The sequence below is a fragment of the Balaenoptera physalus genome, assembly GCF_965194825.1.
Source record: "Balaenoptera physalus genome assembly, chromosome: 20".
Lineage (NCBI taxonomy): Eukaryota > Metazoa > Chordata > Mammalia > Artiodactyla > Balaenopteridae > Balaenoptera > Balaenoptera physalus.
The window spans coordinates 2,277,515-2,302,800 of NC_138901.1; the positions used below are offsets into that span (position 1 = coordinate 2,277,515).

Below are 25,286 nucleotides of genomic sequence, written 5' to 3' on the forward strand. Positions count from 1 at the left end.
ATCCATGTCACCAAAACATGTTCTTTAACCCCTATAATTATATAAAACATTTTTGAAAAAGCTTAGTGATTGATATTTGCTATCAATACATAGGTCTTTTTTTTTTTTTTTTCAGATTACGTTTTCAGCGAAAAAAACGTGCCCAGATATTTTTCTATAGCAGATGGCTGATGTGCTCAGTACCTAAATGCATTCCTAAACTTGGGAAGTCGGGGACATTTTCTCCATCCCGAATTCCACCACTTGTGTCTGTGTCACTATCATCTTTCATCTGAACTGGTATGAAAGCCTCTTGACTTGTCCACCACCCAAATTCATGAACAAACAAGAACCAGGGTGTAATACTTTTCAAAGTACCAATTAAATGGTGGCAAAAAGCCTCTAAAAACCCTCTGGTGGCATTCCACTAACTTGGTATAAAGTCTAAACTCTGCTGTTTTTCACAAAGCTGCACCTCATCGGGCCCTGCTCACCTCTTTGACTGCACCCCTTCTGTTCACGGGGGCATCCGCTGACCTCCGTTTGTGCCTTAACCACTCCAAAGGCGGGCCTGTGTCTGAGTCTCTGCCCTTGCTGTCTCCTCCGCCTGAGGTTCTCTTATCTCTTCACGCTCACGTAGCTGGCACCTCGTTATCACCTAGATCTTGGCTTAAATGTCTCTGCTCAAGAAACGTCTCCCCTAACCCTGAGTGGATGCAGCCCAAGTCACTCCCGTCATTTCGCATACTTGAATGCTCCACACAGAACCTGCCAGCATGACATCTGAAACTTCTCTTGATAAGTCATTTTTGTTTATCGACCCCCCTGAGGATGTAAAATCCATAAGGTCAGGAACTTGCCTGTTTGTTTCATAATTATATTTCCAGATCCTAAAAGAGCCCCTGGCACACTCAAACAATATATGTTGAATGAATGAATGAACGAATGCTTCAGCAAGTACAACGGTGCCTGTAACCTAGATGTTCAGTGGGCCTTTCTCAAAATAATGGCGAATTTAAAAAGTGACTCTTCCAAACCTTTTTTAACACAGAAGGAGACATTTCTTGCTGCTATTTTCTTCTTCCTCCTTGAAAAGCACCTTTTCTTCTGGCCTGCATATTCTTTGTGTAGACAGCTAGCAATTATGACTGGTTTCTGGAATAGATGACAGCGTGATTTTCCTCTTAAACTCCAGAGACTTTACGTTTCTGTGTTCCCCCTGCTGGAACCTTTCCTGCCCTATGTCATGAACCAAACCACATTTTGAGTCGCCTGTCATCCATATTGCTTGTTTCAAACGTAACATGCATTCATGGATGCCAACGATACTTCTCGCTTCTCAATGGACGGAGTAAACAGCATAGCTTCATAGCTTAGCTTCTAAATAACAGCATAGCTTCATGCCGCCTCTTTGCCTTCCCGGAGCAGAAGTATCCGAGCTCACAGAAACACCACCACCTCGAAATCGAACCGAAGAGTAACCCTTAAAATCTTAGTCTCTACCTGGCATTTTATAACAAATGTCACATAAATTCTTCAACTCATGAAAATTTTGGTTTTGAAATTATAGCTCTACATATCCAAGCCCATTTTTCTCAGAAAACTAAAACCACTGTGATTTGTGTTCTCTGAGCATCCAGGACCCTCAAAAGAGGCGCCTGCATGTTTAAGAATTACTTGAATGCACCAAACTGCAAACTTTCTAAACGAAACCCAGCATATCAACCCCCATTCTTGACCGCCCTCGAAGAGCTCCGCTAACACCCATTCTGTTGCTTGCTTTTCTACCTCCTCTGTGGAAATGGTTAGGGCAGTTGCCGTTCTTATTCTTTCTGCCTGAACATCTTCATCTTCATCTACAGGTTCTTCTGGATTTGGACGACCATCTCTACTTTTAGGGGAAATTCTGCAGAGAAAATGAAATACACAACATGTGATTTTTCTAGGTGTCAAAGATGCATCAAAAATCAGCTTCTCGGTGATTTCACCATGGACCTTTCTTTCAATACACTGGTCATGATGATGGCTCTGTGAATATGGCTTCTGCTTTTGCCAAGAAGGTCCGTCCCAGCAGCCAAATCCCTTTCTCAGTGTTGCTGCCATTCTCCTAATAAGCATCTTTGACCCTTTCAAATTTGTCAGCAAGTCCTGCTGCTTCCTTAAAAGTCAGGTCACCTGCATTTTCTCTGTAGAATGTGAGCCCACGTTACTCACACCCAGTATCTGCCTAGTACCTTTTACCTGGATTCCCTCCAGTGGTGAAGCACTCTGAGCTATGCTGCTAAACCAACTCCATCCCATCTCTTCTGGTCAAGCATGTGCAATCCTCTTGAACGCGAGGATGGCGTATTTGAGTACTCATTAGATTTTTGAGAGGCTGAAAGCTCCCTTCAGCTCATTAGTGGCAGAACTCTGCCTGGGTTTCCTATTTCCTGGCAGTTCAGCCAGAAATCCACTGACCATCATGAAAATCATCATGCTGTTTACAGTCAATATAAATTGTCAATATAAATCAGTAATTTGAGGGCAGTGGTGCAGCCACTATCTAGGAATATGAAAATACGGTATTAAGTATGAAAGTAAGTTTTATGCCAACCTGAAAACAGGATCCTTTTGCATTACTTTCTTTCCACACTTTATTTCCAAGCATCGTAGAACAAAAATGAAAAGCAAAGCCTGAAAGTAAGGCTAGGAGCAGAGAAACACTGTTACATTGAGGCATAAGTTCACAAACATTATTGAAACATTCGAATCAAATCTGTGGTCTTTCGGTCTTTGGATAAAATAGATGTGAATCATTCTTAAAAATCAGGGGAGGATTCCAGTTATACAGGAACAATGCAGCTTGGTGGAACCGGCCTTCCTTCTTCTTGTACAGCCTACATCCAGTCCGTTAGCAGAGGTGATCTGCTCCTAATTTCAAGATTATCCAGAACCCAAGGGCCCCTCACCCCTCCTGGCGCTGCTCCTGCCCCGGCCCAGGTCGCTGTGATGGCTCAATATTGATATTACAGCCCCTTGCTACTGGGTCTCCCTCTTCTTCCCTTGCCCCAAACGTCTATTCTCAACACAGTAACTACAGCTGTTCTTTTAAACCATGTCACAGCACATCGCTTCACCTGAAACCCTCCGATGACTCCTTGATTATGAAAAGTAAACTCAAGGTTCTTAACGTGACCCAGAATCTCTGTGTAACTCCTCTGTCCGCCCCGCACTTGTCTCTGCTACGTCTGTGACCTTCTCGCGTACCGCTCTCCCCCGTGGTTACTCTGCCCCAACCACACTGGCCTCCTGGCTGACCCTGAAACAAGCCAGGGTCACCCTCTCCCCTCCTATGGGAACGCTCCTCCCGTGATATCCCTGCAGCTTGCTTCCTTGCCTCTTTCAGGTCTTTATTTTCAAAGTTCATCCTTTCCTAAGCACCTATCTTACCCAGCATGTGTTATTTATTTAGTTTATTACCTGTCTCCTTCCACCAGAATTTAAGCCCCACGAGGGCAAGGACTTTTATTTTTGCTCTATGCCTGGAAAAGTACTCACACATATGCAAAGACAGTAGTTTTCTTCAGCCTAAACATACTAGTATAATCATTTTTCCCTTTCATTCTTTTTTTGACTTGCTTTTTTATCTCTAATGCAAAGGATTTATGTTATAGTGTATGTGTTCTTTTACAAGCTCTCTCAAATTTGGAGGGGGCAGTAGACAGGATAAATAACCATGAAAAACTAATTTTATACTGAATTCTGGACTTACGCAGTCCATTCAGGCATATAAAAATAACTAGGATTTAGAATCGTGTCTGAATGTAATTGCTCTATCTGACTTTCTTAAAAACACTTTCAAAGTTGGCACACTTCAGACGAGAACAAGGAGTTATTACAGTAAATGATAACTATCCAAAAAGTAGGCGATGAGATAGAAAAACCTTCTTACTATTAGGCATACTAGAAGATCAGTTGCGTTCAGGTCATAGTTTGGGTCTTGATATTTTATTTGGTATTTGTGGGCTCTCTGCAAAGACAAAAAATAAAAGGCTTTTTAAATAGCGCTGTTGAGGTTAAATTTTCATGCCATAAAATTCACTCATTTTAAGTGTACGATTCAAGGATTTTTAGTAAATTTACAGAGTCGTGAGAGCGTCACCACAATTCAACTTAAGAACATTTCTATCACCCCAAAGAGATATCGCCCCCCATTCCCACCTCAGCCCCAGGAAAACACTAGCCTCTTTTCTGTCTTTACAGATTTAGGCAAAGCACTTCAATAGGCCGCACATTCAAAATTAATGACACGGTAACATTTCTTACCTCTTCCAAAAAACCTATAAATCCACCCAAGGTCATTGAGGGAACTAATACCATGCAAACCATCAAGACACGGAAGTCGAATTGATTTATTATAATGATGCCAAACGTGATGACTGCAGTCTACAAGGCAAGTTGAAATATATTACACGTCATACATACTCAGTCCATTGATATTTGAGAAAATACTTAAGATGCAGGTGTTCTCATCAAATGCATGAGAATTTTTCCATATGCAGATACACCCCTTTCAAAGGGAGAAGGGAAGGGAGGAGCTTTTGTTAATGAGAATATATATGACCTTCAGCTTCCAACAGAAAATCTTTAGATGAAACATCTGGAGATTAAGGTGAAAGCTAAAATGACCAAATAGACTTCCTGGACCTCAATTTTATTCCTGAGTCTGTCACTAATTTTTGTGTGACTTTAAACAGGTTTCTTAACTTTTTTCCCTCCATCAAATGAGGTGAATTATACTAGAAAATCTTGACTTTTCTTCAAATCTGACACTTCAATATTCCATGACTATGTAGCTTCTCTTCAATGCTATAAAAATGAAATGGGCAAGTATGCTGGAGTAGACAAAGATGAGACAGGAAAAGGGAAAATAATCAGAAAACATAAATAAGTATTATACTGTAATACTATGGTGTGTTTTTTACATTTTGAACAAAGAAATTTTTATTTTACAAAATTTACTTTGGTTTTGCAATACTGCTTTGTCTTATTTTAATCCATAATAATTCAAAAATAATTAGCAGCAAAGGAAAAAAGGTATCCAGTCATCTGTAGATATATTTCGATTTGAAAGAGAGGGTTTTTGAGAGTCAAATGTTCACTCCTCTTCCGTGGTCCTTTATCTGCTAAAGCTTGCTCATGTCACAGTAAGAAGATCTTAATCATCACATTAATCCACAAACCTAATAGAAAAGATGTCTGTATTATCATGACTTTCCTTAGAAGTAACAAAGTCAAATTTCTTCGTTTGTTCATTTATTCACTGGAAGCTGAGGAATTACGCAGGAGGAATTCACGATAAGATAACGCAGATTTGATTCTGCCTTCTACCATGAATTGAAGGAACTTTGCCCTCATTAGTCTTTCATCCCTTATTATGTAAAGAATTAGGGAAAAAATGGTCTCTGCTCTCTAAGCCAAGTGATGAAAGCTACTGCTCTGGCAGACTCTGGTGTATCAAGTTCTGGAAGGTCTGTCATATCCTGTTGGAGGTGATGCACTTTGAAACCTGGCTGAGAAAATTCTTTCCCATTTTTTCCAACCCAAACATCCCTCCAGAGCCTGCATTCATAAGAAAAGCTCCACCCCTACTCTGCTTCTCCATTGAAAGCTGAAGGATAAAGGGGTAAGGAAGGTGTGGTTCTACTGGTGATGTTGGGTGTGCCCTCATCTGAGAAACTGTCACATCTGTACAAACCAGGATGAATGGTGAGTGTATGGTAAACCAAGGGCTGACTTCTCGCTTGACACATAGCAAAAAGGCATTAATCTAGACACCCATTTATCTCAGCCTGGAGTGGTTTCTGTTTAAGGAGAGCCCAAACAAAGAGTAGAGAAAAAGGAACCATGACTCCAGGCTGCTGATGACTTAGGACTGAAGACCAATACGCTCAAAGAGTGTCTCTGAGGTCACTCACTAGGATATTTCATCCCTCACTCATCCTGACAGTAACAGACCTGTCAACAGCCGTACTGGCCGATAACACTGACACTGCTTGAACATCGGCTCCAAAAGAGACTTTGTTCAGAGTTGAAACTACTAGAATACACAAAGTGTGGACACGAACTCTTCGTCCACCTTTTCTGGACGTATTCAAGAGTACGGACTGAAAAGAAATCAACTATTAGTCAGACTGATATCTGTTCTGCTTACCCAGAATCTGGGTTTACATTAGGCAAAAGCATTAAGTCTGTTGACTGAACAAAAAAAATTCCCAATGCAAAGCATGAATACAAAGACTTGGGGTGCACCAAATCTTCATGATTGCCTCAAAGCCAGTCTTCCAAGTAAGGTATCTCTATAGGCACTACCTGCTGAATACCAAGAAATACAATCTAGAGACACCAAATCAGAATACTGTCCACTGAGAAGGGATAAGTCAACAGCTAACTGCTGACCAGAACAGTCCAAGGCTAATTTCTTATAGAAATCGATGGATGATGTCATACCTATTTTCTTAGCAGATGGGCTTTGGTTGGGTTCCTCTCATGATTTCAGGACTCCCACTCCCAAGAGTTGGGAGCTGTGTTTACAAGACAGACATTTAACCACCAGCTGGGGATTTCAGCTAAAAAGCACCAGAAATGCTGAGATTAGGCATCTCCAGAGTCTTGGTAAACATTTCCATCCAAGTTTTGAGTAATCTTGGACTTTCAGTAATCTTTCATTTATATTTACAAATACTTCCTCTGGCAGAGGTATAAAAACCTCTTTGATCTCTGAAATTATTAGAGTCTGAGTTTAAGAGAGACCTTCGTGAAGACTGCAGAAATGGAGTGTACTGTCAAACGCTATAAAGCCAATTTTGGTTCTAGTGTTGCCAGGAAGCCCTGTGCTCTGAAGGATCCAGTAACTCAGTGATAGCATCTGGGGCATCAGGTCCTCTGCAAGGTTCTCCATCAATTCTAGTCAAGGCTGTACATGAATTCTCCGGGAACATCTTTGACTCAGTAACATGTTACATCCCCTCCCCTTTCTAGGGTGTAATTTTAAGGTATTAATTTTCCCCATCGCTCAAGGTAAACGTGACTATATTTAATGTAACATTAAAAGTTTAAAAAAGAACTCTGTGCAAATACTTACCATATAGAAGCAAAATGACCAAAGGCCACTATTTTTTCTCCTCTTCCGAAAAATAAATGATATCACGTATGTCAGGAAGACAAGAGAAACTGCGTAACCAAGCGTAATGACAGCCTGAAGATAATACAAATAAATATCAAAGTCAAAAAATGAAATCTAAACTGAGGGCAAGGTTACAAAAATTTTTATTTTTCTCATTACACATGCACTTTGCATGGTTTTTGTTTGGGTGTATGACAAAATAAAACTGAAAACCTCATGCTTATATGAAATTGCACCAATATTAAAATTTATTATGAGTTCCCGTATAAGACACTGTCTATGTCATGTACTACTCACAAAAGCAAGCACAGCTCGACTGGTGAGATGAATGTGCACCATGTTTGCTGCGTAGAAAACTGAATACATTGAAAGGAGAATGAAATTGTAGAGGTTAACGTCCACCAGGGCCTGACCACACCAGTAAGCAGAAGGGAAGAGTCCTGAAATCCACAGCTGGGACTTAGTTCTCTTCTAATGGAAAAACACAGCGTATACATAGATTCAGTTGAAATCCAAATCCAAAGCAAACACATCGGAAGATTTGCAAAGATAAATATAATCTAATATTCGAATACTTAAAAATTGTTAATATAATATTTTAAAACCTATTTTTAAAAATCTAATATTTTTAAATTTTAATAATTTTAATTCTGTGCACGTTGTTTAGGAAGCTGAGGTCTAAAGAGCCAATTCCATCAAGGTGGGCATTTTGAAACTGAGTATTATTTTATTTGATAGATTTGAGTCACAAAACCACTTCAGCTCATGAAGAACAAATAGAGCAGTAGACCTCCTAATGATCAAGGCATAAGTCTCCTTCAAAAGAAATGGTATTTTGTAATCTGAAGAACAGCAAGTTCTTCATTATGCAAACATGCTCAGGGAGAGTTAATGACTCAGAATTGTAAGAGATGACTTATCTGAATTCGATGTAACTGTTTTGCCTGGTTAATGAGCATGACCCAATACAAATACAACCAAAAAACTGTATTCTCCACGGTAGAAAGTGGCTTCAAGTCTTAACTTTGGTCCTCAATTACGACATAGATGATTTCTTCCTTGTAGTTAGGAAATAATGTAGTTGAAAGTTTTGTAATATTCCCCTTTGAAGGTTTAGATTAATTTGAGTCCCTACCAGATTATTGCACTTCTCCTGTCATTTTGAAGTAAAAAAGTACTTTGTGTTTTTAGAAGTAAAATTTCTGACTTGATAGAAATAATGTTTAAGTACATTATCTAATTTAAACATATGTTAAAAGGTTTTCCTGTGAGACAACACACAGCATTTAAAATACAACTACTGAAGTCCCCGAGTTTCTTTTCTTTTTTCCCCCGTTTCTTACTTTGTAATCGCTGACACTGTTCATGGCGATGTAAGGAGAAATGCTGCACACGACGAAAAATAAGAAAAAGGACCCTTCTGGCAACCCAGTCCAGAACAGTGCATAATTCTGCAAGTATAAAAGGTACTCTTTACTTTGTAGGGTACACAGAGGTGAAAATATAATGTCACACTCATAAGACTTATATAATGTTATAAATCAATAAACAACAGAAGTAATTAATTAATTAAAGATATCCAATACATTAAAGTACTTTAAACCAGTGAATATTTTTAAAAATGAAGAAAGGGACTTCCCTGGTGGCTCAGTGGTTAAGAATCCGCCTGCCAATGCAGGGGACACGGGTTCGATCCCTGGTCCGGGAAGATCCCACATGCCACGGAACAACTAAGCCCGTGCGCCACAACTACTGAGCCTGCACTCTAGAGCCCGCGAGCCACAACTACTGAGCCCGTGTGCCTAGAACCCATGCTCTCCAAGGAGAAGCCACCGCAATGAGAAGCCCGCGCGCCGCAACGAAGAGTAGCCCCCACTCGCTGCAACTAGAGAAAGCCCGTGCGCAGCAACAAAGACCCAACACAGCCAAAAATAAATAAATTAAAAAAATAAACAAATATAAAAAAAATGAAATACTGATCATCATAAAAGTACGTGCTTTTTGAAATACTGAAAAATCAAAAGCGAACATCTAACAACAGAGATTGGCACAACACTGTAAATCAACTACAAAAAAAATAACATTAAAGTACAAAGTAGAAAAAAAAAGTGTACATCGAGTTTATCAACCTCTGCACATGGAGGTGGGAGGGAAAATAGTTTCTGATCATTTAACGTGAGGCTTCAACGCCTAGGAAAAAAGAGAAGTGAAAAATAACTCAGGACCCATTTCAGGGTGTATATCCAAAAGAAATGAAAGCAGGGTCTCAGAGAGATACCCACACACATGTGTTCACAGCAGTACTATTCACAAAAGCCAAGAGATGGGAGCAACCAATGTCCCTGGACAGAAAAATGGATAAACAAAATGTGGTATGCACGTGCAATGAAATATTATTAACCCTTAAAAGGAAGGAAATCTTGTCACACGCTACAACACGGATGAACTGTGGGGACATAAGGGAAATGGGGAATAAGCCAGTCACAAAAAGACAAATGCTAGCATGTGATCCTACTTGTATGAGCCAAATCCACAGAAACAGCAAGTAGAATGGTGGTTGCCAGGGGCCATGAGGAGGGGGTAATGGGGATTTCTTGTTTAATGGGTATAGAGTGTTAATTCTGCAAGATAGAAAAGTTCTGGAGATCTGATTCACAACAATGTGAATACACTTAACACTTCTGAAGTGCACCCTTAAAAATGACTAGATGGTAAGTTTTATGTTATGTGGGTTTTTTTTTATCACAATTATAAAAATGATAATTCAGGAATTATGATCCAAGAGAAATAGATTATTCAGGCCTGAGCAGCACGTCTTTCTCAGCAAACCTAGTGATGAAGATGTGAAGATACTGGCAGCTGAGTGGATGCTTCTGAAGCACAGGCTTAAAAGGAAAACTCACTGCACCAAGCCCATCCTCAAAGAGATGAACTTCAAGTCACTACCCCCAAATCAATGTCTGTCTGCAGCTGGGTTTATGCTCAGGTGGGGTACAGAGCTGCCTCTTGGATTTAAGTACAGGAGACCAGTGCAGTAGCCTGTCTCAAAATAATTCTCAAACTTTACTTAAGGCTTTGGAGGCTGCATCTACAAATTCTAATTTTTCACCAGATGGGAAAATGCATCACTGTCTTTATAAGAATGGCTGAAAGAAGAAAGGTGTGTGCCTCTGGGGGTTCCTAAGAGAATAACCATGGGGCCTCGGTCCATTTTGATCCTAAACAAACAGGCAATAAAATGAGGAAACTAAAGGACCAAGAGGGGGTAACATCTACCTCTTTCTACTACCAGCTGGTCCCACTTTCTGGAGCATTCCTTTCAGGCACCATCCCCACTCTCATGGTCAGTGCTGGCTGCAGCTCAAGTATATCCCATCCACCTGCTCTCGCATGTACTCCCAGCACCACTAAGGCAGGGAAGCCCCAAAGTGAATTCAACCTCTTTGTCACAATGTGGGCTTCCCTTTCTGATGGCGCCATTTCTAATTGGGTTTCCTGCTCTTCCAACTTCCTGGTGTGGAACAGTTTGGAGTCAGCTTGGAGAGATCCCTCTTGGGCATCAATCAGGGTCTAACCAGAGAATCTTAACTACCTTCCGTACTTAAAATACAGAGAAGTTAACCACGCAATGGTTACATGGGTGGGAAGAGTGGAGGAACCAACAAGGGTGATGAAGCCAGAAGCCACTGTCCCTTCTGGGTTAGAAAGAGGAAGGAAGGAGGCGATGTGATTGGAGCCCAGGGTGTGGGATGCTTCTGCTGTCCCAGCATCTATCACTGCTCCCTGTGGTCTAAATCCAGCCTACAGCCAGCTGACAAAGAATCCCGAAAGCTAGCCTGTGGGTACCAGGCACCCTCGCAATGCAGAGCAATGATGGGTAAGTAAAGGAATTAATCAGATGGCAGATAGCCCAAGAACTGGCAAATTCTCCTTCATTTCAGTCAGTGAAGGGTCCACCAACAAATTACATTGGATTTATAAGATTCTAAAGCCAGGTTACAAGTGCTCCTGATTTCCAATTCACTGTACACACACACACACACACACACACACACATACACTCTCTCTCTCTCTCACTCTCTCCAATACACTTCTGCAATCGAGTATGTATTTTTTCAGACGATTCCCTAGGAGACTATGACAGAATATTGAACAATATTCCCCCATGCAAATTCTCTAATAATAACTTAAGAAAAAAATCATATTTTGTTAGGTATAGTCTGTCTGAAAAGTTAGGACACAATAATTTTTAGGATTAACAATCCATTATGAATACTTAACAACTAAAGAGGGAAAATGAGTAAATCCAATACTTACAAAAGGAAATGAGCTTCTCTCGGTTCGAATATACTGTGTATGATTAAGCATTTGAAGTAACCCATTGCTGACAATATTCATAAGAGTAGGAAAACAGTGCAGTCTCTTGGTATTGCATACAACTGAAAATCTATAATCCTTCAAATAAAACAAAGACAGATAAAATAATGTTAATCCTAAATCATTAAAGAACAAAGAAAAAGGTTTTGTGTTTAAGAGCTTAACAATGCCACATTCTAGCTGTGTGGCCATCTTTAAGTTAACTGGCCTTTCTGAGCTTCAGCTTCCTCTTCTGTGAAAGGGGAGAATAAATGGGTTGTTAAACAGTTTAAATGAGATAATGTATATTAGGCCCTAGCACAGTGGACCGCACAGCTGGCAATATGAATTTTTATTAGGATTACTAATTTATTAGTAATTTTCAAATTACTAATTATTATACTAATTATACTAACAATATATTATAGTATAAAATTATATTATAGTATAAAGTTATTATAGTTTAAAATTATTATAAAATTACTCATTTTATAATTTTATAAGTAATTTATTATTTATTTATAATTTGATATTAGGAGTTATTAGTATTACTAATTTTATTAGTATTACTAATTCCTCATTTTGCTTATGAGGAAATTTCATCTAACAAGATTTAAAAGTGGCCCTGAAAAGGAGACACTAAGCTTACAGTGAGCAAGCAAAGGAATCCTGATTTTCTGGGTGGGAGATATGCATGGGGTTAATAAAATATTCACGGTTACACTGCCAGTGAAGCGTTTTCACACTTTATAAGAAAATATTTATGATCTTCATGTTTATAAAAATGTTCATGCATTGATCAAGAGGCTCAATATTGTTCAATATTACCAAGAGTTCATGCAAGAAATACCACAGATACGTAACAAGTAAAGCAAATGTCAAGCAACGTAGTTTCCTAGAGTTGGCACAAAGAGATTGTTTCTTATGATGTGCCTACTTTAGGTAGAACTGAATTCAGTGATACATCTTCAAAGTCTTTTGTTTCTGTTTTTATTTCCCTTGTAGCAAGAAATAAACAGGTAGCTTCATTTAATTTGGCCCCCAGCTTTGCACTGGAATTTAAGTAAGACTCGGAGTTTTACTCAAGATTGGGATGTATTTTCAATAGTTTTATTCCTGTGAAAGGACCTCTACTGCTTATACTCTTTTACCCAAATTGAAACATATTAAATAATAAACTGAGAACACTTTTCTCTCAGAGATTTCATCCGGCTATTATGGTATTTAATGTATTTTCTCAATATATAAAAATATCACTTGGGTAGTCATTAAATAGGATTTCTTAAATTCATAATTATATGGGTTGGTACTTTTAAGGTCTAATATTTTTTTGAGTATGAATAATGCAATGACATTTAGGTAGTTTCAAATGTAAAAAAATCATCTAATTCAGAATTTAAGATAAAAATGTTTTACAACAACTTATTTAAACTTCACAGTTTAAATAAGTGGGGTTTATTCAATAACCCCAAACGTTTTTAAGTCAAGTCGCTGTATACTAGCTGGATTGACTTTCTGCAGTTTTTAAAACAGTTAAAATGTAGCACATTAACTTTTTTCATAAAAGCAAAAACAAGAGGTAAGTAGCAAGCATACCCTTTTTTTACCAGAAACTATGATAGCTCCATTGTAAGCTGGGTCATCAGTACCATTTCTATTTTCAAAGTCATCTACTTCCAAAAGTATATTTTGATGCTTCAGTGACTGTATAAAATCTTCAATATTTGATTCTAGTATGAAATCAACAACAGAAGGTCATCATATAAAGCAAGAACATATATGACAATTTAAAAAAATAAACCACATACACAATTGAAAATCAATATTTATAGAATATCATGTAAAGGCATGTGTCTTTGGGCATCAAAATAATAATATTCGCCCATGAAAGAGAACCCATTATACTATCTTCTGTTTATCAAATCTTATGCTGTGATGAGTTAGCTTTATAATTCTACTTAATGCACGCTAACATGTGACCATTAAAACACGATAACTCTATTTTCTGACTTTTGGTTAGAAAATACATTTGAACTCATTAATTTGTGAAAATATAATAATCGTATGAGAAGTACTTTAGATTAGCCATCCTAAAACGGCCAGTAATAAACTCCCCTCTCTCCCTTATTCTCCACAATAACAGAAAAGCAAATATATGTATATGTATACTAGGTACATATATTTTACATATTTACATATATATGCCATAAATACACTTTGGAGGTGGGAAATGAGTGCCACTCTCCAATCAAAGCGTTCGATACGCCCCTAAAGAAGAAAGCAGATGGGATTGTTTGACAGAAATAAGAGCTGAGAAAACTGTGCAGCCTAGAACACCCGGGAGCCAACAGCTACAGAGGTAAAACCAATTTCCAGGATATCTAAACCCAGAGTGGACAAATTCAAGGGGCAAACTGGGCTCTGAAGTCATGGTCAGGCTCACTGACCGGTTAACCACACCTGAACAAGGCGACCCCGCCTCGCGTTTCACACAGAATAGGCAGCGGCTGCCGCGAATTACTTTCTAAGAGACATTATCTGGGGACGTTACTTGAGGGCAAGACCTAAAGTAACTCCAGACAGTTAGGGATGTCTGAAGGATGGAGGACAGGACAGGATGGAGTGAAAAAGGAAAAAGGAGGACTCGTGTTTCTTTGCTCATTTGAACTTTGAAATGGGAATTCATACTAGGATTGGAAAAATAGGGCCAAGCCCTGGATGATAGGATTCTCACCGGGTGGGAAAGGGACGCACACACACAACATAACCTTTCCGTGCATCCTGGGGCATCCACACATCCCACTCCATCTCCACAGTCGCTGGAGTAGCACACCTTCGTGGTGACCCACATTCACCTCGGCAAACAGGGGTGTTTCAGTTCAAGAGGAACATCTAACCAATAACCGTCAGACTCCGAGAAAAGAGGAAGAAGATGGCACAGAAGCTCCACACTTAGATCACAAAATAGCTAACAGCTGAGCACAGAAAAGAAAAAAATGAGGAGGTTAACACAAGTACATGGATCTCAGAGTAACTGGAGAGGAAAACACATACATGAGACAACAACAAACTGAAAGGTAAAGGAACAGTTCTAGATCTTGGAAATCCAATATACAATTAGCAAGACTTTCAGTTTTAAGGTAGCAGAGGGAATAAAATTGCTTTCTAAAACCCAAATGGAAAACAACAAGAAGAATGAGAAACAGGAACGAAAAGACCACCTTGGTTTAAAGAGGAGACATCCAGACCTCTGAGTCATGAATTGATATAAAAACTGGAACGCACGGGGGACGTCATCAAGAGAGGACTTGTACTCTGAATCTATTTTTTAACATCTTAGGGAGAAACATAAAAGCTTCTTCTTTACAGTGAAATAAGCAATTAGGCAAAACCAACTGCCCATCATTTAGGAGAACAAGGTCACGGGTTCCAAATGGTCTTAAGGAATCTTCCTAGATCTTGTTGGAGGGGCATAGGGTATAAAAATGCCATCTTTACATATCAATCAGTATGTATAACATTTATAGCATAGGTTAGGCAGCTGTAACAAAGAGATGTAAAAATAGAGTGGTTCCGTAAATATAGGAATCTATTTCCCTCTCATGTAAGAGCTTAGGATAGTCAGGCAGACAGGCTGATAGGGAGGTAGGTTATGTAGTGACTCAGCCTCATCTGTCTTGTCCCACCATCTCCAAAGTCACAGCAAACGGGCATCATTCCTCATAGTTGTTTTCTATAAGTGAGGTTTAAACACACATTTTATTCCCTTATAATTTGCTTTCCCTCACTCTACGTGTGCTATTTAACAATAAAACTAACTTATTTCTGGATTTAAATTTTGTTTTTTGTTTACCTGTGTTGTTGATGATCAGTAAGCTGGTACGAGGGTCTTGGGGAAGTTGTCCAGGAGAGAGGAAATACAGTTCGGGTTTAAAGTTCCAATCAGTCTTTTGATTTAATACAGCATAGAGTATGCTTTCCACAATCAGAGGGAACATTGCAATTCCAAATACAAATAATCTACCAATAAAGAAAAATTACCATATCAATCTATAACAATGTTATTTATTCAGCCAGACTTTTCACAAATATTTGCTGAGTGGCATCTATAATAGACGCTAAAATTTTGAAAGTCACACCTTTGCCCGCCACACAGTACTAAAAGGCATTGCAATAAAACACACGGCTATCAAACTATGAGAATTAAACAGACCTAACGTACAGGTGTTCCCACCCTTGGCAAGATCAAATGCTACATTTATGCAACTCTGGCAGGAATGTTGGTTGGGTATCGTGTTCTAGTTTTTTGTTGTTGTTTGTTTTTGCTTTTTTTTTAGATCCAAGATAACAATTTTCTTTTCTTTTTTTCTTTTTTAAATTCTCTTCCCATACAGGTCATTACAGAGTGTTGAGTAGAGCTCTCTGTGCTATATAATAGGTCCTTATTAGTTATCTATTTTATATATAGTAGTGTGTATATGTCAATCCCAATCTCCCAATTTATCCCTCCTGCCTCTTTCCCCCCTTGGTAACCATAAGATTGTTTCCTACATCTGTGATTCTACTTCTGTTTTATGAATAAGTTCATTTGTACCATTTTTTAAGGTTCCATATATAGCGATATCATATATTTGTCTTTCTGTGTCTGACTTACTTCACTCAGTATGACAATCTTTAGGTCCATCCATGTTGCTGCAAACGTCATTATTTCGTTCTTTTTTATGGCTGAGTAATATTCCACTGTATTCTAGTTTTTACTTTTCTCCTGGTTTAACCCTCTCTTGTCACTCGCTATCTAACAAACCACATGCTCTGATACTCACAGGGTCAAAAATGCTTTCTTCCCATGTTTTAACTTTAAGAAACGGAGCCGTGCCATTGCACAGAACTGCAGTCTCCAGAGGCCCATGGCACTCACAGCCGTCTGCATCTCAGGGAGAGAAGAGCAAGGTGGATCCATTTCGGGTAGGCGTCCTGTGTCCCCCATCATCTCTGCTTGTTCAAAATTTGCACACACACACACACACACACAAATACACACACATTATTAATGCCACCATGGGCATCACAGTTTTCTCTTTTTAGCAATATTATAAATTGTTTTAGAATGTTTGTGGTTACAAAGCAAAGAACATAAGAAAAGAATTATGTGTATGATGTCCACATTCAATAAACTCAGTGGGGAAAATATGCTGAATTCATACCAAAAGTGGAATTCAGGAAAGGATGATCTCACTATGCCCAGTCTTTGAGGAGGCAGAGAAGGTCCCATAAGTGAAAATATTCTGAGGGATTTCAAGAAATCTTCTCCATAGGAACAACCAATCATGGATGCCTAAATATCTACTGTTGAGCTATCAATAATTTAGAAGTATATGTGAAAGATTATCAGCTCTGAAACCATCAGATCTGTACCTGATTCCCAAATATATGCCTTACAAGCAGCATGATTTGGGGCAAATCACTTAACTGTGGTTTGTCCGATTTTCTTATATGTAAAAGCGTGCCAATGGCATTTGTTATAAAGGTTATTATAAGAAGGTAATTGCAATATAGCCACACATCGATCAAAGTGTCTGGCACAGAGGCTGCAAAATGACAGTTCTTATTATTATCACCCATTAAAGTACACCTTAGGAGGGACTTCCCTGGCGGTCCAGTGGTTAAGACTCTGCACTTCCACTGCAGGGGGTGCAGGTTCGATCCTTGGTCAGAGAAGTAAGATCCCACATGCCGCATGGTGCGGTCAAAAAAAAAAAAAAAAAGAATCAGTAAAAATACAGTAAAATGAAATGAAATAAAATAAAATACGCCTTAGGAGATTATTTAATCATTTTCCTCATTAAGACCTTAATGGAAATCTTATATGAACAAGCTAAGGGCGATTTTTATAAGAAACATCTGCTCAGACTTTATGACCCTGATTGAGAGGCTGTGACATCCTCAAAGTATCCAAGAAGCAGTGAGCATCTGGGGGTAGGAGAAAGCTGCTGAAATAGGAAGCAAATCATTTCCAAAGGGAAATCTGGGATACTCCAAGAAGGGATCTGTGTTCGGTCCTCATAACGATGTTAAGAAACAGTGACAGCCTTTCCCAAACGGCAGAGTCAGATTTGGAAGTTGTCACATTCCTTAGTGTGAATCATGCATAAGACATTATAAATACTAAGTTGATACATGAGCATTTGGAAATTGATCTTCCATGAAGTATACAGACGGATTTACCTTGCTCAGCAGTTGATGTTCCTTCTAGTTTCATGAAGACTTCATTCAGAGTTGACGTGGAAACGTCATAGCCCATCACGCCCAGGCCAGAACCCTTATCGAGATCACTGAAAAGGTCTAGGGCAACAGAGGGGAATAGATACATTTGAAATACCACATCGACAACTAAACCTAGTAAGTAAATACTTATCTAAAAGATGATGCAGAGTATTGTGCAAAAAGTTTATGTCTTTGGAATATCACAGTAAGCAAAAGCAAAATTTCACTAGAATGTTCTCCCTCTCTGAACTGAACATATCAGGCTTCTCCCTCTGTCCTCAAACCCTCTGCACTCCATCTTCTGTCCACAGCTCATGAACTGCCTGCAAACTTCTTTGAGGAAAGATGAGCAGTCAGAAAGAGCATCCTTTTCTCACACCACAAATCAATGTATATGCCTACCCCTATTCCTGGTTTCCCTTCTGTGTGATGTGTAGCTGCTCCCACCAAAGCCCACCTCTTTGACTTGTGTCCTGAATTCCATCTCTTTGGGCATCTTAAGGACTTCCCAAAATAGTCTCTTCTTTTTCTCTCCTGCATCATCAACTTCTCCTACATGTACTGGGTCATCCCAAACCAGAGGCAAAAATGCTGTAAGATCACCCACTGAACAAAGACAAGCAACAGCAGGGACTTCCCTGGTGGCGCAGTGGTTAAGAATCCGCCTGCCAGTGCAGGGGACACGGGTTCGATCCCTGATCTGGGAAGATCCCACATGCCGCGGAGCAACTAAGCCCGTGCGCCACAACTACTGAGCCTCTGCTCGCTGCAACTAGAGAAAGCCCGCACGCAGCAACGAAGACCCAATACAGCCAAAAATAAATAAATACAAATGAATTTTTAAAAAAAACAAGCAACAGCAAAAGCAAAAACAAAACAAAACAAATCTACTCTTTTCCCACACACATACACACATGGCTCCAAAGATTTGTCTCTTTCGTTCTCTTTCATTAGTTGCATCCTATTCACACTTAACCTACACAAATCCAAATGCTACCCTTATGCCTCCACAGAAGGTACTCTCTTCAAGGTAATCAGCGATTCCAGATTTCTTAATTCAATGAATAGGTTGGGGGGTTTTTGTTTGTTTTTATTCTTTTAACTCGGTATGTCTGTCTGTCTCTTCTTTTTTTTTTTTTTTTTTTTTTTTTTAACTCAGTGACATTCAAAGCTGTGGACTAGCCCCTTATTCTAGAAACGTTTTCTCCCTTGAGTTGATAAGAACACATCCTCCTGTTTTTCCTTCAGGTTCCTCGGGGACTCCTGATTTCCACCACCCTCTGACTCTTTCTCATTGGTCCTTCTCATTAACCCAATCCCTTTGCATTAAATCCATCTATATGCCAGTGATTCCCAAACTCAATTGTCACTTTGTTCTCTGATTTCCAGTATCTTATAATCCAACTACATACTTGGCCGTTTGACATCTCCACTTGGGAGTCTAAAAGCATCTCAAGGTAAACATTTCCAAAATAGAACTTTAATTCCCTTTGCTCCATCCTATCCAACTGTACCGGTCATCATTTTACACTAAATGCCACCCTTTCCACCCAGTGATTTAAGCCAGAAGTCCCGCTTAATTTTTCACTTCTTGTGCTCCTCAGACTGGCCATCAGCCAGATTCTTTGGCTTTATCTCCAAATATATTTCAAGTCCAACCATTTCCATTCACCTTTCAGCTGGCACCATGGTAACCGATCACCTTTACCTCTGATATGGCCCCATGACTGGTCTCCTAGGGTCCACTCTTGTTCCTCTCTACCCTGTGTGCTCTTTTATATCCAGAGAACGAAATTATAAGTCACATCACATCAATGCCCCATTTCATGACATTCAGCGGTTTCTCAATGCATTTAAAATAAAATTCACAGACCACATGGCAGCCCCCAAAGCTCCATATGAGCACGTCTCTACCCTTATGACAGCACCCGTATCCGCCAGCCACTCCCTCCCCCCGCTCACCGCAGCCCAGACACCCCTTTTCCCTCTCTGCTTGGAATGCTTTGACCATTTCCTTCTTGTGGCTGTCGGTGACCACTCTATGTAAACCCTAGCCTGACACCAGTCAAACCCATATGTTTATTACTTTATGATACAACTGTAATACAGTCTGGTTCATTGTGTATGTCCACTTCTCCTCACCCAACGGCCTGTAGGGTAGGGATACATATGTCTTATTTAATCCCTTGCACGTTGAGCAGTGCCTTTTATATAACAAGTCCCTGATAAACACTGATTGTGCATCTCTTTCACGGTGGGCACTTTGATGAGGAAGCAAGCTTTGCTGAGAAGCCTCTCACCTGCCACTTTCTACAGTGGGTGGGTGACAGGCCAGCAGCATTACTGAGACGAGCTAGAGGAGCCCTGAGGTTGGAGAGGCACTGCATTTCCCCATGGCCTGCACGCGGCATGCGGGGGACCTGGGAGTCCCCTTATGTCCTACAGGACATAAGTACATCATTGGACTGGCAGAGGCCTGGCATGTGCATTCAAGGCTGCCATGGGCTGACACACCTACACCAGGGAATCTGGCTAAGGGACACATTCTAGCGGCGGTTTCAGCATATACCTCACTACTCCCCTTACCCAACCGAAAAAGAAGGTAAGCTAGTTGCACCTCATTGGACATTAGTCCAGGAACAGAAAAGCATCATACAGCCCATGGACCTGAGGGCACCATCTTCCCTGCTACCACAAGGACGTAGAGAGCTGCCACATTTGCACAGTGGGACTAAATCTGAATTCCTGAGTATTCGCCTAAAGAGACGGAATCATCCAAATGAGCCTGTTTAATCAGGCCTGTAGGGAGTTAAACCTTTAATAAACTAAATGTTTTAACAAAAAGAAAGCTGTTTAAATCAGAAAAGACTGAGATTCATTTCCTCATTTGTAAGACAGGGAAAATTACAGCATCAACCTCACAGAACAGCTGTGAGGGATAAATGAGTTATATACATCGGAAACCACCAGAACAGCACCTGACTCGTGGTAAGCACCGTATGAAGAGTGGTGATGGTTAGAATGATTATCAAACACATCCGAGGTGGGCAGTGCTACCCAGCAGACTGCGAACACATGGCTAATACTTCTGTAGAAGAAATAAATCATGTTTTTCTCTGCAAAATAATTACATACACAATTAAACTAGAATAAAAAAGGGAATGTGTAGCAGATGCCTCGATGCCCCACGCCCGTCTTGTCTGCACTCACCTGTACACAGCAAATCTGCTTATGAAGAACACCTGCCTGATATATCCAGACAAAACTCTAATTCAAAACGATACATGCACCCCTATGTTCATAGCAGCACATGCACAATAGCCAAGACATGGAAGCCACCTAGATGTCCATCGACAGATGAATGGATAAAGAAGATGTGGTACATATATACAATGGAATACTACTCAGCCATAAAAAAGAACGAAGTAATGCCATTTGCAGCAACACGGAGGTATCTAGAGATGATCATACTAAGCAAAGTAAGTCAGAAAGAGAAAGACAAACACCATATGATATCACTTACCTGTGGAATCTAAACTATGACACAAATGAACCTACTTACGAAACAGAAACAGACTCACAGACACAGAGAACAGACTTGTGGTTGCCAAGGGGGAGGGGGAGGGGGGAGGGATGGAGTGGGAGGTTGGTGTTGGCAGATGTAAGCTATCGTATAGAGAATGGATAAACAACAAAGTCCTACTGTATAAGCACAGGGAACTATATTCAATATCGTGTGATAAACCATAATGGAAAAGAATATATTAAAAAGAATGTTTATATATGTATAACTGAATCACCTTGCTGTGCAGCAGAAATGAACACAACACTGTAAATCAACTATACTTCAGTAAAAAAAGAGAGAGAGAGAGAGAGAAAAAAAGAGAACACCTGCCTGAAGGCACTTTTTCTGGGCTCTGCTAAGTCCACAAGGCGCACAAGCCAGAAGGGTCAGCACATTCATGCTCCTGGAAGCATCTCTCAACCAACGACGGACAAGGCGTGGTGGATAAATACCCCAGCTTTCTCACCCTCCAGTGACAACTCTAAGCCCTTCTTACTTATTGATGTATTTCTCTCAGTGGTTTCACACCGCAACTGCCTATTGCAATAACCTGCCCGATGATGGTAACACAGACTTTCCTGGCTTCCTCCCCTCCCCCGTCTCATGTCCCCTTTCCCCACTGACGCTTCTAGGCATGAATTACCAAACAGATTAGCTGCACTGAACGCCTCATCTCAAGTTCAGCTTTTTGAAAAACCCAATCCCAGGGCAAGATCCAAATCCATTAAACAATGAAAACTGTAATAATAATGTGAACACTTTCCCAAATTTCATTCCATCGTATTCATACTTAAATTACCTGGAAATTTATTCGTCCTTTCCACAGGCAAAGTATACACAAGCTTTTCTTTGCTTTCTGCTTTCAGTTTGGCATCAGGGATGTGATGATTAATGAGGGACGTTATTTTTTCTGGATCACATGTTTCGTTTCTGTACAAACTAATACATAAAAGGAAAGACAATTCATTTGTATTTTCTCTACTGCTACCACAAAAATAGAGTTTTTATTGGATTTCTAGCCTTTGTGTATTACTTTACCCGGCTTTAGGGAACAAACAAAATGAGTAAATAATAACAGTAATAATAATAATGTCATCGGTTTGAAAAATCTTAGGATCTATATGGAGAAGGTATATCAGCTCAAAACAACTACAAATACACAAATAAATATATAACGTAATTAAAACTATATATCAAGTATGAAGATAAACAGAGGGAGTTGAGAATATTAGGCAGAAGAGATTTCTCAGGGAAAATAATTATTACACCAGACTGTGTAGATATCAGAAAATTAGTGTCTAATCGGGAAATCTGCCTTTCATGCATGTTTTGTGTGGCCATCAAGGTTTTTTCATAAAATTCTTTTAGCCTGGACACACTTTTTTTTTTTGTTTGTTTTAAAGATGTTCTGTATAGCAATTTTTTTTTTTTTAAGATTTATTGATTGATTGATTGCTATGTTGGGTCTTCGTTTCTGTGCTAGGGCTTTCTCTAGTTGCGGCAAGCGGGGGCCACTCTTCATCGCGGTGTGCGGGCCTCTCACCGTCGCGGCCTCTCTTGTTGCGGAGCACAGGCTCTAGACGCGCAGGCTCAGTAGTTGTGGCTCACGGGCCTAGTTGCTCCGCGGCATGTGGGATCTTCCCAGACCAGGGCACGAACCCGTGTCCCCTGCATTAGCAGGCAGATTCTCGACCACTGCACCACCAGGGAAGCCCCACTTTCTTTTTTTAAATTTTATTTATTTTTATTTTTGGCTGTGTTGGATCTTCATTGCTGTGCACGGGCTTTCTCTAGTTGCGGCGAGCGGGGGCTACTCTTTGTTGCGGTGCGCGGGCTTCTTATTGCAGTGGCTTCTCTTGTTGCGGAGCACGGGCTCTAGGCGTGCGGGCTTCAGTAGTTGTGGCACGTGGGCTCAGTAGTTGTGGCTCGCGGGCTCTAGAGCACAGGCTCAGTCGTTGTGGCGCACAGGCTTAGTTGCTCCGCGGCATGTGGGATCTTCCCGGACCAGGGCTCCAACCCGTGTCCCCTGCATTGGCAGGCGGATTCTTAACGACTGCGCTGCCATGGAAGCCCCTGGACACACTTTCTTGTTAGACATGGTCCTCTTCACTCTTTGCCACCAGATTTACTTCCTGTTGATAGTAGCTTCTGAAGGTATTTGACTTTGTGCCCTCTGAAAGGATGAAAATCTACTGCAGGATTGCATGGACCAGCTGAGGCGATGGATGGTGGGAAGAAGGTCGAGGCGTAGGTGGCACGGGGCGGCTGCCTGGAAAGTGGCCCACGAAGCAGCCCTGCTGTCATTAGTCAGCCCGGGCTTCTCTTTCTGGAGTCTGGCCGATCCCTAGAGTTAGTGAAGGTGCAGGAACAGCACTGGGAAACAGACCAATCCAGCTGAGCGGAGATGAAGCAGAAGGCCAGTTCTCTCTTAGAATGCTCTACCTTTATGATACACCAGTACCGAAGATACAGCAATGTACCCCATCTGCCCCTGAAGGCTTTACCTTAAGTGATACCCAAGACCCCATCTTCTCTTCAGAAAGACAGAGGAGCCCGCACACTTCACCCTCCCGCTGGACAGGATCACTTTTCTATCTGAGGAGAAAGAAGCAAGAGAGGAAAGATGAGAGGAGTCACTTCCCTCTCTAGAAAATACGGAGGAGGCGCCAGAGCTCAGATTCCAAAGGGAGACGTGTCCTATGGGGACATAACTCCATCTAATGGGCATTCACACATTTGAAACATGCATTAAAATGGATGCATTTAAAATGAGCTTATGCGAGACTTCCCCAGCGGTCCAGTGGTTAAGACCCCACGCTTCCACTGCAGGGGGCATGGGTTCAACCCTTAGTTGGGGAACTAAGATCCCACAAGCCACGTGGTGTGGCCAAAAAATTAAAAAAAAAATTTTTTAAATGAGCTTCTGCATCCCAGTCACTTCCGTGCCCTCCGACACTCGAAAAAACAAACAAACACACCATAAATTCCACGGGCATATTTTCTACTCTGGATGCTAAAGGGCAAGTGGATATTTTTCAACCAAGTGTACATGAAGGAAGATTGGGATGTTGACATTAATCAAAAGCTGATGTGAAAAAACATCAGTTTTTTATTAGCACTCAGAGTCCAACGTATGTCCTGCTGGTGAGGAATTCTACAGTGAGACTAGAGGCCCGCCACCCCCAGATTCCTACACAGTACAGACACACCAAGGTCACCCCCAGATTCCTACGCAGTACAGACACACCAAGGTCACCCCCAGATTCCTACGCAGTACAGACACACCAAGGTAACGAGAGCAGGGGTCTTGCCCTGGGAGTAAATACTTCGCACATTCTTCATTGTCCTACTGAGATAAAACCAACAATTACCAGCCAGGATGTCAGCTTCATCCATGAAGTTGGTACTCAAGAGGATCACACGGTCTGCTTTGTGCTCCTTGAGGAAGCTCCACACTCGATGCCTTGAGAAGGGATCCAGTCCCACAGTTGGCTCATCTAATAGCAAAACCTGCAGACGATGAAGAGACATCAGCTGTGCCTCTCCTCCATGTTGATCGTTTCCACACTAGAGCGTGGGAAACAATCAAAACCAAGCAAATCAGTAACTACCCAAGCATGTATATCCAATGTACTTACACTCATGGTTAAACATAGGAGGTTCTCTCTTGATATAGTATAATGAAAACTCTACTACTTTTAGTGGTAAAAGAAGAGCTTCACTTCTTTGACATTAGTCTTAGCAATATTTTTTGGATATGTCTCCTCACGCAAGGGAAACAAAAGCAAAAATAAACAAATGGGACTACATCAAACTAAAAAGCTTTTGCAGAGGGAAGGAGACTATCAACAAAACCAAAGGCTGCCTACTGAATGGGAGAAGATATTTGCAAATGATATGACCCATGAGTTAATATCCAAAATAAACAAAGAACTCACACGACTCAACATCAAA

At 40.5% G+C, this 25,286-nt stretch overlaps 1 protein-coding gene across 5 annotated transcripts in view; it reads right to left on the reverse strand.

The window, feature by feature from the left end:
- LOC309650925 (ATP-binding cassette sub-family A member 6-like) overlaps positions 1-25,286 on the reverse strand; it is a 66,789-nt gene that overhangs the window by 9,884 nt on the left and 31,619 nt on the right. For all 5 annotated transcript variants that reach the window (XM_082442931.1, XM_082442930.1, XM_082442934.1 and 2 more), the window contains 16 exons: positions 24,704-24,842; positions 23,837-23,927; positions 22,132-22,271; positions 17,729-17,845; positions 16,327-16,495; positions 15,357-15,523; positions 13,100-13,233; positions 11,465-11,602; positions 8,491-8,598; positions 7,445-7,618; positions 7,106-7,219; positions 4,288-4,407; positions 3,914-3,991; positions 2,576-2,667; positions 1,768-1,885; positions 1,017-1,134 (listed from right to left, as the gene is read on the reverse strand). In XM_082442931.1, coding sequence (XP_082299057.1) covers positions 1,017-1,134; positions 1,768-1,885; positions 2,576-2,667; positions 3,914-3,991; positions 4,288-4,407; positions 7,106-7,219; positions 7,445-7,618; positions 8,491-8,598; positions 11,465-11,602; positions 13,100-13,233; positions 15,357-15,523; positions 16,327-16,495; positions 17,729-17,845; positions 22,132-22,271; positions 23,837-23,927; positions 24,704-24,842 — 2,017 coding nt within the window. The remainder of the gene's footprint in view (positions 1-1,016; positions 1,135-1,767; positions 1,886-2,575; positions 2,668-3,913; positions 3,992-4,287; positions 4,408-7,105; positions 7,220-7,444; positions 7,619-8,490; positions 8,599-11,464; positions 11,603-13,099; positions 13,234-15,356; positions 15,524-16,326; positions 16,496-17,728; positions 17,846-22,131; positions 22,272-23,836; positions 23,928-24,703; positions 24,843-25,286) is intronic.